Source organism: Erythrolamprus reginae, chromosome 1 (genome assembly GCF_031021105.1).
Source record: "Erythrolamprus reginae isolate rEryReg1 chromosome 1, rEryReg1.hap1, whole genome shotgun sequence".
In the NCBI taxonomy this organism is placed as follows: domain Eukaryota; kingdom Metazoa; phylum Chordata; class Lepidosauria; order Squamata; family Dipsadidae; genus Erythrolamprus; species Erythrolamprus reginae.
In genome coordinates, this window is record NC_091950.1 from 208,535,449 (window position 1) to 208,551,020 (window position 15,572).

General features: G+C 33.6%; 1 protein-coding gene across 3 annotated transcripts in view; it reads left to right on the top strand.

Annotated features, from left to right (window-relative positions):
- The window catches only part of SATB2 (SATB homeobox 2), a 167,642-nt gene that overhangs the window by 107,520 nt on the left and 44,550 nt on the right, over window positions 1-15,572 (top strand). For 2 of the 3 annotated variants that reach the window (XM_070732092.1, XM_070732093.1), the window contains exons 8-9: window positions 5,802-6,014; window positions 12,524-12,679. In XM_070732092.1, the coding sequence (XP_070588193.1) occupies window positions 5,802-6,014; window positions 12,524-12,679 (369 nt within the window). The remainder of the gene's footprint in view (window positions 1-5,801; window positions 6,015-12,523; window positions 12,680-15,572) is intronic. The other variant, XM_070732094.1, reaches the window with a different exon arrangement.

Here is a 15,572-nt window from a genome sequence, read left to right on the forward strand (position 1 = left end):
TGCTGATTGTTGATTCATTTTTGTGTATACCAGCTCAGATATGAATATAAACGAAGGCTCTCGTGATACTTTGTTTTATTGACTTTGTTATCACTCTGTCATCTATTATCAGCACAGTCTGTTAGAGCAGTCTATTCAGAATTGCACTGTAATAGATTACCATCCTGAGGCATTTTCTCATGAACATGGGACTGAGCTTCACTCGTCCCCCACAAAAGCCATCCTAGAGCCACAGCACCTTTTGTTCTAAAACAAAAAGAAGTGGCCTCAGTGCCAAAATCCTCTTTGTGTTGTGAGTAGGGGAAGTTGGAAGCAGTCTCTTACCTTACTAAGGCTTGGGACTGAAAGAGACTAAGACCTGGTAGCTTGACTTGGAAAGGTTACTTGCTTAATGAATTGTTATTGTCAGTTAGGTTAATAGGTAGTAGGGAATGCTAGTACAGTATTGCCATCACTACATGATGCAGTCACATGCTGTTGTGTTTTACACTGCATCGCTTACAATGGAAATTCCAATCTCAATTTTGATCATAAGTCAAAGACTAGAAGATAATGGTAAATACAGTCAACATAGCGATCTCTACAGGAATTCAGTTTGTTGTTATACAAGTTTATTTACTGAAAGGGAACATTAACAATTAAACCAGTCAGTAGGCTTCCATACTACTGGATGTTAGACCAAAATGAAATGAAATAGCTATAATCTGTATTGTACATTGTCATTCAGCTCACAACAACTGAAAGTGGTCAAATAAATTTGATTAATGATTTTTTAAAATTCGATAAATTGTAGTTGCTGGGTTATAACAGTAATAAGGGGCTACTACCTTTATATGTCATTTTATTTGTTTATTGCCAAAGTTTTTGATTGGTAAGAAATAAGGCATTGGAGTAGATCCAGTCATAGTCTAACAGATAATGCTGTTGTGTTCTTGCTGTTAATACTTTTCAAAATTGTTCATGTGTAAGAAACTAGCACATTTTTAAAGTCTTTTAACACAGGGCACTATGTTAATCTATATGCAACTCCTTAATTAAGTTATAATTTTGCTTTTTAGGAATAAAAAAATAGTATCTAGTCCTATTGTTCCTATTGTCCTATATTTATTTATTTATTATTTATTAATGTTCTTTGCAACCCATTTTAAGTAATGAATATCTAAGAAAGCAAAATCAATTGTTTAAAAAGCTATCATTTAGTTTAAAAGTTCAGCCCAAGCTCAATAAATATTATAAAATAAAACTGAAATATCACAATTGTATTAACCCTGCTGTTCTGTTCGGGTCGTATGTGACCCGAAGCCAAGTTTGAGTCCCTGTAAAAAATTTTCCCTGCATATCTGAAACTTGAAATTTCATGACTTTTCATCATTTCAGGGGTTCTCTCTATGAGAATTTTTTTTGGGGGGTGGGGGGCTTAGTTTTTGCTGGGCAAAAAAAGTTCCTAATGTTATGTTCGGGTCACATACGACCCGGACCGAAAACACTTCATTTGAAGTGCTTATGTTTGGTCAATTTGAAAGCTTTTTTCACTTGGAAAGTAGTCTGAACATTTCTGCACACAATGATATGAAAATTGAAATGAAAAAATTAATCCTTATTGGTTTATTTTGCACATAAATGTGCCCCCCCCCGTTTTTGTGAATTTTTTTCAATTTATGGATAGTTTTGCTTGCAAAATCCATTCTATTTTACTGGAGTTGGTGTGGGATTGGTAGCTTGAACATTTCTGAATATAAGAAAAATATAAAGGAACTGAAAAAAATGATTCTTACTGTTTTTTTAACATCAGAAATAAGGCCTCCCCCCCCCTCGGCTGCTTGCAACCATTTTCACTTTTTATTTTTTTATGCTCCAAATCCGAAATATTCTTTAAAATCTTAGGCATTCATTTACTCAATTTAACAATGCTGATCATCAAAAAAATATTTGTGGGGGTGGGGAAAAATTTTTTTTCTTGGCAAAAAAAAAGTCACGTTTACTCTGTTCGGGTCATATAGACCCAGATCAAAATGATTTTTTTTAGGTACTTGAATTTGGTCTTTTTGAAAACTTTTTCCACTGGAAAACTAGTTTGAACATTTATGAACATAATGATATGAAAATTGAACTGGAAAAATTGAGACTTATATTTTTATTTTGATCAAAAAGCCCCTCCCCCCATCCTTTTTGAATTTCGTGTCAATTTATATTTTTTAAGGCTACAAATCCCTAAGGAATTTTCCCCCAAAAGGTTTGATATACTAAATTGAACAATCCTGAACATAAGAAAAATATAAATGAACTGAAAAAAATGACTCTTATTGGTTTATTGTTTTAGACTCGAGTATAAGCCTACTCGAGTATAAGCCTATTTGAGTATAAGCATGGGGGCCAATTTATGAGCAAAATAAACCAATAAGGATCATTTTTTCAGTTTAATTTTCATATCATTATGTTCAGAAAGGTTCAAGCTACCAATCCCACACCAAAATAGAATTGTAAAATAGAATGCATTTTGCAGGCAAAATTATCAATAAACTCAAAAGTTTTGATATACTAAATTGAACAATTCTAAACATAAGAAAAATAGAAATGAACTGAAAAAAAATGATTCTTATTGGTTTATTTTTGAATATAAGACCATATCATTTTATACTCGAGTATAAGCCTACTCGAGTATAAGCCTATTTGAGTATAAGCATGGGGGCCCATTTATGAGCAAAATAAACCAATAAGGATCATTTTTTTCAGTTCAATTTTCATATCATTATGTTCAGAAAGGTTCAAGCTACCAATCCCACACCAACTTTAGTAAAATAGAATGGATTTTGCAAGCAAAACTATCCATAAATTGAAAAAACTTTCACAAAAACGGGGGGGGAGGCACATTTATGTGCAAAATAAACCAATAAGGATTAATTTTTTCAGTTCAATTTTCATTCCATTGTGTGCAGAAATGTTTAAACTTGTTTCCAGGTGAAAAAAGCTTTCAAAAAGACCAAATATAAGTACCTAAAATGATCAATTTGCAGTCCGGGTCAAATAGACCCGGGAACATAACATTAGGGAGTTTTTTCGAACAGAACAGCAGGGTTAAATAGATAAAATTAAAGGATTACAGATGTAGGTTTATTTATTATCTCAGACAAAAAAAGCACAATTAAAATTAGTATTAGAATATCTGTTATTAAGGTATCAGACTAGAAACCAGGAGACTGTGAGTTCTAGTCTCTCCTTTCATATGAAAGCCAATTAGGTAGACTTTGGACTAGTCACTTTCTCAGCTCATGTCATCAGATTCCGATGACAAACTGGTTTTTCAATCCCTCTCATAACCAATGGATCAACATTTGGATGATTTGAAAAAAATGTGAACCCTGCACTTATGTGAAAACATTAGAATGAACCCCTTTTCAAAAACAGAAATATAGGATTTAACATATATAAAACATAAAAAGGGAAAACAGTTTTCTGAAACAATAAAAGGCAACTAAATCCAACTAAATAATGCCATAACTATTATAAGAAATTTGGCAATCTTTGTATTGTTTTTCCAAGTTAGATCTTGCAGAAGGAAGATTGTAAAGTAAGCTTTGAATTTGCCTTAGGTTTAGGTGATACCATGGGCAATATTACAATAAACAGATTACTGTTTTTACCTCTTAGCAGAAACACATAACAATAGTTTTGAAGGGGATTTAAATGTTTGCCTATGACCCCCATAGTAGGAAGTGTGCTAATTCCAGCCACATCTTAGGTAGTAGCCAATTAACTGACTATTATTTTTTATTTTAAAAAAATTCAAACTACAAAAGAGCAATATTATCAAGTTACTACATTTTTGTACCTTATACTTACAGTGCCCATACTGTATGTCCTTTACTGTAAAGGACAATCCTTTGTTTCAGAAAGCTGTTATTAAATTTAATTATTCATTTTATTGGTCCTGGACTTATATTTTCTTTGTAGAGCAGAGTTGTAGACAATTTTATTTATTTATTTTTGTCAAATTCATATAGCTACCTTTCCCACATGAAACGACTCCAGGGTGTTCCAAATACATTTAAACAAGGAATAAAAACATGTTACTAACCTATTAAAAACAACGAGAATACATAAAAGGAGACCAAAAAAGGGTAGCTATTACACATAAGACAACCAATGTAGAGGCTTCATATTACCAGAGGATTCCCGGGCTTCCTGAAGGCTTATCCTTATGAACCCCTCAGATTTGCCCCCTTTTCAGGTTTGTTTTTTTCTTTTTTCCAAGACAGTATGTCTACTATGCTTACGCTTGATTGTACTTTAAAATATTGTCTTCTTTATGCATCTAATTTTATGCAGATTTAGAAGATTAATCAGTAGTTAGGTACATTTTATTCATGAATAAAAAAGCAGAAGCATGTAACTGATGTGAGGAAAAATTTTAAACATACAAGGGCCTGTGCCTGGAATAATTATTTCATATTTTGCATTGATTTGTTATATATCTTAGCATATTTGTTAAGAATTATATACCTTCTTTTATACAGAAGCTTAAGGTTCCCTCCTATTTTTCCTCTCAACTACAATCCTGGAAAGTTAATTAAGGGAGGGAGAGTGAGTGTTCCAACAATTTTTTAAAGTAGTCTTCTCTTTGTGATTCTCAGTCTGTTTCTTCAAAGTGTATCATTTTCACTTTTTCATGTATGTATGAATTTCTCATATTAAGTGAGCATTTCCCCCATATATCCTGACCCTGGGAAATGTTATATATTGAAATAAGTTTGGGGCACATTAATTCGCTATAAATTGTATTGACGTTTTCTGCCAAAAACAATGCAGCAAATGATTTTCCTTTCTGAGAATGGTATTTTGGAGAAGTAGGCAATATGCTGAAATTCTATACAGAGTGCAAGGAGGAGGAGGAGCAGGATGGACCTTGCCGTAACATTTAGGCGGCAGTTGTACTATTTATTTGCAGCACAAGTGGGAGTTATTTTCTAGTTATGAATCTTCTATCTATAAGGAGGAAATTTTAGTTGGAATTCTCTAGGACAAAGGAACACGAAAGTACAGCAAATGATTAGAAATTCTGTTACTCAAAGATCAAATCTTAGTGTCAATCAATAATTTCTATATTCTATGTGCTCCATAACTTTTTATATGACTTGGTTTCTAAAGCTTTATATAGGCTATAGTACAACTGAACTGCTGACTTCTTTCATGTAAAAGACTCAAACAATCTAGATCTATTTGATGAATCTGGCCATTTCCACCTCCTGACCTTTTAAACGAGACAGCAATTTTCAAATTAATTAATTTTAAAGATGAATTATCTTAAGGATTTCTCATATTTGCAGCATTTTTCCCATTAGAAAGAATTGACAGTTTGTAGTGAATGAACTGTAACATCCAAACCTTGCCAAACATTTTTCTTCATAAGTCTCCTGAGCTGTTTAAATGTCTGAACTAAATTTACCAAACTTGGCAGATTCCTGAAGTTGAAAAGAACTGCCAAGTGTTTGCAACCTCACACAGAAAAAGTGAGAGCTCTAATAGTTTTTAGGCACCTGGCTATAATTGTAGTTTTATAATGGTGTCTTACTACTCACTTGCCTCTTTGGCAGATTTGTATTTGGGTTGTTCTTAAGTGAAATAATTTAAATATAATTGCTCTTAAATCAGCATTGTCCCTAGAAAACAAGGTTTGTTTCTAGAAAACATTCCATGTGCTTTGACATCTGATAAAAGATCTCAACCCTGCAGCCTGGCCAATTATAACGAACATATTTTTTTTAAAAAAAGACTTGGAATTTTTTTTTAATTTTTCGAACCAGGGATTGCTATCAGAGATACTGCGTAAAGAAGAAGACCCTAGAACAGCTTCCCAATCCCTCCTGGTAAATCTGAGGGCAATGCAGAATTTCCTCAACCTACCTGAGACAGAGCGAGATCGTATATATCAGGATGAGAGAGAGAGGAGTATGAACCCCAATGTGAGCATGGTGTCTTCAGCTGCCAGCAGTCCAAGTTCCTCCAGAACCCCCCAGGTAAGGTTCAACTGTTCAACCCTCTTATAATTGCTTTCAGTGTTGTCCCCTCATACAGAAAACCTAAAGTCAGGCATCATACAAGATGGCTGGTAAGGTTTTTACAGAACTGATATTAATTAGAAAAGAAAAGATATTCTTAAATTTTTAGGGTTTAAAATGATGTAGTCTTTTAGTGACACTTCTGGCATGAAATTGATATACTATTTTAAAAATTAATGCTGCAAATATAAAGAATGAACATCCTATTAAATACATGAAAGAATTCAAATGTCTACAGGGGAGGTTACATACCTTGGCTGTGATCTGAATCTCCTCAAATCAGTGGTGTACCCCTGGTCAGAGCTAGGCCTGTTCTTTTCTTTCAGGACCAATTGTGCACTTTATTCTCAATGTGTGCCTGAACTTTTTCATAATTTTAGTTAGGGGTTGTACCTTTAATTTTATCTTGTGGTTGTTCAGTTGCTTCAGTACCTCATATTCTGGTTGGCAAATTGACCTCCAGAGTGCATCCAGAAGTGCTGAAATAAAATTAAGAGGTTGTTAAGTTGGTTGCAACTAACTAATAGAATAAAATCTTTTAAAATAAGTAGTTGGACATGTTTAAGGGATTGCATTAAAGATATTGTAGAGCTCTATAGTTGGTTTTAGGATACAATTCAAAATGTAACTGCTGATCTTTAACCTTCCAAATGGTTTTGAATCATGAAAGTTTAAATAAATCCATCCAGCAAGGCACACATGCCTGTTGAGTGTGGTTAGATTAGGCTGCTAATAGTTGTTGCCAAAAGTATGAACCAGAATCTCTAATAGCAGAGAGTATGATAGGATGTTAATGTTGTCTTTCCTTCCACAATTATTATTGGAGAAAGGAACTACTGAAAATTAATGTTTGAATCAAACTTTAGACACAGTATGTATTGTATTAGAGAAGACAGGGAGCACTCAGTTACTATGAAATGGCTGACAGAACATAAATAAACACTTGAAGAATAGGGCATCAGTTTATGGATTAGCAAACGTTTTATTATTTAGCAAATTTCAAAAAAGGATTTTTTTTAAAAAAAAGTGGATCATAATGCTGAAGTTGGAAAAAGCTAAGTGATATTATAGCTCAGTCTATTCTATTCTATTTTAATCTGATCCATGCCATGTCATGTCATTCTTCTATTATCTTTTTTGTGTATGTGTGTATGATTATACCTAATTTACATGTGTATTTTTTTAGTTTCTAATTTTGTTTAGTTCATTTATTTTTTTAAAAGGCTGCTTTCTAAAGATTATACTCATCTTCTTTTTCTTAATATCCCTTATTTGGCATAGTATAATTTTATTTTTTTTCTTTCTGTCTTTGGTGTTTTCCCTATATATATATATATATATATATATATATATATATATATATATATATATATATATATATATATATTTGTTTTCGTAAATTTTCACGGGTATATGTATGTAGATTGTTCTGAGTTCGGGTTTTGCCCTGTGTAATATTTTGCATGTTTATGCGACGTTTCGGTGAAATGTGACGTTTCGGTGATGGTGAATATTACACAGGGCAAAACCCGAACTCAGAACAATCTCTCTCTCTCTCTCTCTCTCTCTCTCTCTCTCTCTCTATATATATATATATATATATATGTATATGTATATGTATATGTATATGTATATGTATATGTATATGTATGTATATATATATATATACACAGTGTGTGTGTGTGTATATATAGATAGATAGATAGATAGATAGAGATAGAGATAGAGATATAGATATAGATTTAAATAAAATAAACTCAAAGTCAGTATATTTTATTTTATATACAATATACATTGTATAGTTGTACTACCCTTTGTAACATTGTAAACAAGATTAAAATTTAAAAGATATTTGTACAAATATTTCTACATCTTTCTCTAAATATACACATTTTGTATCATTTTACATGTTTTTTCAAGTACCTTTTACCTAAACAATGCACAAACTTCTCAAGCGTATTATGTATAGAGATACATTTTATCTAATACAGTGGTACCTCTACTTAAGAACTTTTCTAGATAAGAACTAGGTGTTCAAGATTTTTTTGCCTCTTAAGAACCATTTTCTACTTAAGAACTCGAGCCTGGAAAAATTTCCTAGGAAATTTGAGAGCTGCACAAAGACCTGGCCAGTTTCCTGCCATTCCCCCTGGGTTTCTCTCTCTGGCTCAGTGTATGGGAGGCAGCCCCGCGCCAGGTGTATGGGAGGGGCGTGCTCTTCCTCGCCACCTCAGAGTCCCTCTTTTTTTTTAAGCCTTAAAGTTTTGGATTTTTTTTTATTCCCCTCCCCTCACCTTCTTCCTTCAGCAGTGACTGTCCTCCTCCTCTTCTTCCTCCTCCTACCCAAATTCTGAGCTTTTATTTCTTTCCATTGGGTGTGCACGTATTATTTGCTTTTATGTTGATTCCTATGGGAAAAATTGCTTCTACTTACAAACTTTTCTACTTAAGAACCTGGTCACGGAACAAATTAAGTTTGTAAGTAAAGGTATCACTGTACATAGTTTTGTACTCATTTTTAAAGTGGAGAAGAGATAGGAGTCAGACAAAAATTGAATTATAAATTCAGAAGGAAAAATGAGTTCAGGGAAAACTCATTCTCACTTTACTGATGGTCTAGGACTTTTCGCCTCCTCTTTTTGGCCACACCTGTTTGGTCTCCAGGCTTTAGCCTCCGACTATTGGGTGCTGCCTTTTCTCCTTCGCTGAAAGGGCCCTAGCTGTTCAGCCCAGCCCTTCCATCCCAGCTCCTCCTGTCACAGCCGCTTAGTCACAGGCCTTTCTCCGAATGGGCAAAAAACCCCATTCACTCTGGGCTTTTGGGCGCATGGGACACTTTGCCACCAGCCAATCAGAGTAGCAAGCAATGCCTTCCCTTCCATTCCCCCCAACATCAAGTTTGAACGGAGTTCCATTCTCCACCACTCATCAAGTTTGAACAGAGTCCTATTCTCCTTTGGTCCCTCTCTGTTTGCATCAGTTGCTCTCTATGAGTGTTTGCAAAAGCAATGCCCTCCCTTCCATCCTCCCCAATCAATGGAAGGGAAGGCATTGCTTCTGCAAACACTCATAAAGAGCAATTGATGCAAACAGAGAGGGAGAGAAGGGGACTAAGCGGCTGTGACAAGAGGGACTGTGATGGAAGCAGTGGGCTGACCAGCTAGGACCCTTTCAGAGAAGGAGAAAAGGCAGTGCCCAATAATTGGAGGCTAAAGCCTGGAGACCAAACTGGCATGGCCAACAGGAGGAGGTGAAAAGTCCCATTTCACTTTACTGAGGATATTGTTATATTAATTTTTGGTAATGTTTTTAGAGTTTACTTTATGTTTTTATTTATTTATTTTATTTATTTATTACTTAGATTTGTATGCCGCCCCTCTCCGAAGACTCGGGGCAGCTCACAACACGTGGAAACAAATCATAAATCATTTAAAGATTTAAAACCAGGGGATAAAATAATTTGGGAGGTTACCAAAATGGGCAAGGCTGGGTGTACACATCTAACTACTTAGGTGGAACTGAATACCATATTTTTCGGCGTATAAGACACACCAGAATATAAGACACACTTTAGTTTTTGGGGAAGAAAGAATCTGTTTACCAGACATTCATCTAGCTAGCATCCTTAGCTACAGCACATTATTTTATCCCCTGGTTAAGGTCTTTAAAAAAGTTATTCTGAGAGAGTAAGAATGAAAGAGCTTGCAAGCCAGTAAGAGCTGGGAACATCATTAGCACCTGGGAAGAAACAGTCTGATCAAGTAGAGCAATGGAAAAAACCCTGCAAAGACTTAGGGCTTGGAAAACATTCTTCTTTGCAGAGAGTAACAGTGAAAGAGCTTGCAAGTGGGTAAGAGCTGGGAATATCGTTAGCACCTGGTTAGGGCTGGAAAGAAACTTACTCAGAGCAAGTTAGAGTAATGAAACAAACCCTGCAGAGACTTAGGGCTTGGAAAACATTCTTCACAGAGAGAAACAATGAAAGAGCCTGCAAGGTAAGAACTGGGAAGATTGTTAGCAGCTAGTTAGGGCTTGGGGGGGTACATTCAGAGTATCAGATGCACCCTAATTATCAGCCTCTTTTAGGGAGGAAAAAGGTGCGTCTTATACTCCGAAAAATACAATACAATGTGTGAAGATGAGCATTTATGAATATTTTGCTTCACTCCATTTACTTCCTCTCCTTTTATTAGTGTTCTTCGTTTCTTTTTTTTCTTTAAGAACAATTGATTATGATCACAAGGATTTACTCTTAGATTTTGAAAGTGATGATGATTTTGCTCCTCTTTCTTATGCCTCAGCCTTAAGCTAATAATTTCTAAAGCAGGATATAGCTAAAAGTTACAATATTTAACCAAAACAAAATATAACATTACTAAAAATAGGACAAAATTAACAGCAAAGGTAAAGTATAATTTAAGAGGGGCTTTTATTTGTGCTGGAAAGATAACAAATGTTGATTGATTGAAAGAATTTATAAGTGCCTCTGGGCAGCGAACAATAACTCTGGGAGCCTTGTAATATTTGATATTTGGTTGCCTCCCTATGGAAAACATAAGATGCCTGTAAATGAAAACTCATTTGGTCACCCTGGTAGGAGTCCAAGAAGATAAATATAACATTTATGCCAGTTCATTTGAACACTGGCAGGGAATTAAATCCAAGATAGAGGTGTGTAAATTACCTAGAGAATGGAATAGATTGTTTTTAGAAAATACAAAACCTGCAATGGTATGAGCTACCTTCTGCTGCTGAAACAGTGAAAAATCCTATATGTTAAATGATTTTACAATGTGCATATGATTTATTTTTGCTTAAATCATAAAGAATAATAATTTAATGCTAAAAGAATGCTTTAAGAAATAGCCAAGATAGGCAGAAAGGAAAAACATATTTGAAATGAAAGACATTTTTTTCCTGATGCCAAAGTTAATCCTATATAAAAAATACTGTTTCCATAGATACCAATCTGTGATACAATTTTGCAGTATAGTAGTTAATCTCAGAGTATCAAGAAATATAGTAAATGTTCATTTTCTCCTCCCTATTACATTGCTTTTTAAAATTTTAATTTTCCATTTGTAGCTTTCAGGTTGATTTGAAATGTGTATTGGTAGTAGGTAATCAATGCCAAACTGATCAGAAAAAAAAAGAGTCCAAATGTTTTGTGATGAATATGGCAATATTTAAATATGGGCTTCTGCTGCTTAATTTGTTCTTTGGTAAAATTCAAGTTCAAACTCAGATATTAGGCTGATTTTAGCAAAGTATATTTATATATTCCATTCTTTTGTTTTTGCTCCATTTTGTTTATTTGAAAAAATAAAACTTCATTGAAGTAAAGTAATAATTACAAAAATACAAAGCAGCAACTTTTAAACAATCTTGTTAACACACTAGAAAAAGTATTTTAATATCCTAAAACTTTGCTCAGCAGAATAACAGTGTTGGAAGGGTTCTTGGAAGTCTACTAGTCTAGTTTAAGTAGAGTCCTTGGTCATTATTTTATGTCTGCATGTTTCTTTAAACTGACCTTAATTGAAATGATTGTTCAGCATGATTTATTAATTCTTGCAATCACTGATTTGATTTTTACTTGTAAAATTAGTAGCCACTATAATGTGCAGTAGATTTCTATATTTTTGTGCAGCAAAATCCTATCTCAGTTCTTTTAGTAAATTTATCTGGAAGGAAATATTCTTTCATTTGTCATAGAAATCAATAGAATATCATTTATTTAAAAGGAATGGAATGGAATGTACCCAGCTGCAATGTGAGTTTATGAAGTCAATGGCAGCATATCAAGCACACTGGCAGGCATAAAGTTATTAATGATTTCCTAGGTGAAATTAGGTGACTATCTGGCCAGTGTAATGATGGGAAACCATGTATACTCAAATGACATATGTATACTTTTAATAAAGAATGAAAGAGACTTGTAGGAGTACATTAAATTGAGTAATAATTTATTATTTAGAGACCTATGCATTTATCAATTTTTCTGGAAGAATTGGCTCTTCTTCTAAAGTGTGATTTTTTTGGGAGGGGGGAGGAGGGGGAGGGAGCAAAAATTCAAATGTTCATGTAAATAATATATTGTATTTGAGGACTAGCTGAATAAAATAATTGTTTACACATTTCTTCATCCAATTTATAACCTTTTAATTTTCTAGTATATAAAGTATTTTGTGTGTGTTGAAAGACAAAGCAATTGAAGAATACTGTGTGTATGTTTGCAGAAAAAGAGAATGAAGGAGAGTGCATACACATGCTTTGTATGTCCTATAGGAATGCCCTGCAATTATTTCCAATCACAATTAACCTGATTAGAATAATGGACAGGAAGTGTCCCTCTGTAGCTAATGCAGTTTGGCATCAGCTGACTGAAATCCTTTGATAATTTCTGCACAGATGGCTGGGCTGAAAGCAGCATTATTTTAATTATTATTTTCATGGTCTCTCAATAGGCCAAAACCTCAACACCAACAACAGACCTACCTATTAAGGTGGAGGGAGCCAACATCAACATCACAGCTGCCATTTATGACGAGATCCAACAGGAGATGAAAAGGGCGAAGGTGTCTCAGGCTCTTTTTGCCAAAGTAGCTGCCAACAAAAGTCAGGTGAGTAGGGGGTTCTCTTTTATGAACAGGAATAACTTTCAGATTGATACATTCCTTCTAAAGATAAAATTATACCTATACATTTTTTTCTTATTCGTGCTTTTGTTCCAGAATAATTGTTTTCTATGCATTTAAATAGACTAAATAGCTAAAACACATGGATTTTGTTTTAAAAAGTAAAAAATAAATAAATCCAAAACTCTAAAATAAGGACTCGAAATGCTATTGTTTTTGTATTTTTGAAAGAGACCTTAAAGAGATATAATCACTATTTCTTGGTTTTCATTGTTTTTTCATTTTCAGTAAAAATATGAAATGGAGCAATAATAAAACAGAAAGTGAAAGTAGTCACATACTGATCTTAACAGAAATATTGTGAACTTACACATTAGTAATGTTGGTTTGATTATAAAATGGATCGGAACCTTCCTTATGTCCTTTTTCTTCTAACAATTCATGTTTTCTGATACACCCCTTGCTTTTAGTTTTGCCTAAGGCTTAATATTCACAGAAAAGAAAATATGAGTGAAATATGAAATACATAAAAGGAAAATGCCATGGACCCCTTTTATACACTGTTAAAAGAATAAAAATCTCACGTACCACATGGCAAAATATAATGAGAGCTGGAACTGTTAAACGAATAAAGCTGTTAAAAGCATAATGCCACTTGGCACAACTACTGTGCATTTAACGGTTTTCCACTGTGTAATAAATGACATATGTGATAAAAGTACAGTAAAATAAAAACTGCACAATTGATTTTACAAACATGCCTTTGGGCCTCTTCTTTTTGCAGTTTTTTCATATACAAGCACAAATATACACTTAAGACAAGATAGTTTTTAATAAAGACTATTTAGTACAAACTGAATTATCAGGCTCTTTTTGAGGTTTGGCTGGAAAATGCCTGGAAGCTTGCTGTCATTTTATGCAGAAATGTCCTGAAATAGAAATGTTCTAACTCACCGAAAATAATTTGGGTATCTCAGCAACTTCAATTAGTGCCAGTTTTAATACTAAAATTCCAGAGGAATCATCCATGAGTTATTCTCTTTAACTAGAATATTTTAATTGTTCTTGATCTGAAAAAGAAAACAGTTTTGCAGTATGTAGAATCAATAGAGAGAATTTTAAAAATGAGCAGCAAGGTTGATCAAATGTGTGAAAATAAAATTTTCAGTGATTGTGCCCTGCAAACACTACTTTCATGAGTATATCTGAGTATGTGCTTTTCATTTCACAGTTCTCTCAAGTAACCCTAATTTTCTTATACTTTTAACTCTTTTGATATATTGCATTAAGTGCAACGTTTGGTTTATGTTAGGAACAGGAAATTTATTCAGCTCTGACAACCACATCAAAATCCAATATTATGAATTTGGAGTTTCTGTTTGCATATCAAGCTCATTTATGAATATGTTTTCAAACTATTCTTGGTTGCCATGGTATCATTATTTTATAATATTGAGTTGTGGGGAAGCTAGGGCAAAATTTGAGAACTGTTGATGCTTTTAATGTTTATAGCCTAGGTGTCAAGATCCATTTACTTATTTAGAGTTTAGAACCTAAACAACATCTCAAAGAGACCTACTTTGTATGAATCTCTGGAAAATTAGTAACCACCACTTAGACCTGTTTAAAAATATTTTGCTACGACAAATGTTCTAATTAAATTTTTATTGAGATCCAACTCTGAATAATACTAGCTAGATCATATATGACTTACATAGTGTAATATTTTCCTTCCAACTGTGTGCAGCTCTAGGCCTCTGGAGAAACTCACAAATGGAGAGTGATATTACCCATATCAAATGATTACCTATACTCTTCAGACTGGTATATTGAGTAATTTATTCAGAACAATAAGAAAGCACAGGTATTCATTACATGAAAAGTGCTTCTGACTGCTTGAAATCTCATTTTGATAGGTCGCTGTGAATGTGGTATAAAAATGACAAGTTTATTTAGTGATTTGGAAAATTGTTATTTCTATTTCTACTTTAGAAAACTGTTACTGCCAATTTAAACTCATATATTGCATAAAATCTTTCTCTAGAATCCAAGATTTTTGATCCAAATTCCTATGTAATCCAGATTACCATCATCCAACACCAGCCAAAAAAATACTCATTCTAAATAATATTCTCCGACAATGACGTTAGAGATAGGAAGCAAACATTAAAAGGGGCCCTGAATGTTTCAAATTATATTAAAAACTATAAATGATTGCACTTAAATGAGATATTAAGAAGCTGTTTTGGAAGGGTGATCTCAAAATTGGCAAATTTGTAGAATAGACACAATAGGTGGATGTTATACCCCAAACAGGCATATTCAGGAGTAGTTAATTACAATAATCACAAAAGGTTTGATAGTTCTAAATCTGAAATGAAGATAATTAGAATAAAGGAAACATGCTGAACAGTTTTAAAAATTAAGGGAGCTTTCAAGTTGTGTAAAATGACAAGAATTTTAGTAACTGCTTGCTTCTGGAGAACAATTGAATCCACCTTTATTGATTCATGTGATTCACTTATAAGGGAAAAGCTACTGGTAATTCTTTAGGAGAAAATTCTGGTCTGGCAAATTGAAAGGGTTTTTTGCCATGATTTACTCATAAAAAGGATACACAAACAGAGACACTCCATTCACTTCTCCCATATTGTCAACTTTTCTAATAACAACTCTGAGCCAGGGATTCTGAATAATATCTGAGAAAAATAGACCATCCGAAAAGACGTGAAGAGAGCCAGTGCATTTGAGCTTCTTCTCAGTACCAAACATAGGACTCACTGATGCTGAACCACATCCTGGCCTGTACAAATCCATAGATATGTAGCTACCATTTTTATTTGGGATCACATTTGGAATTTAACAATAGATAATATTT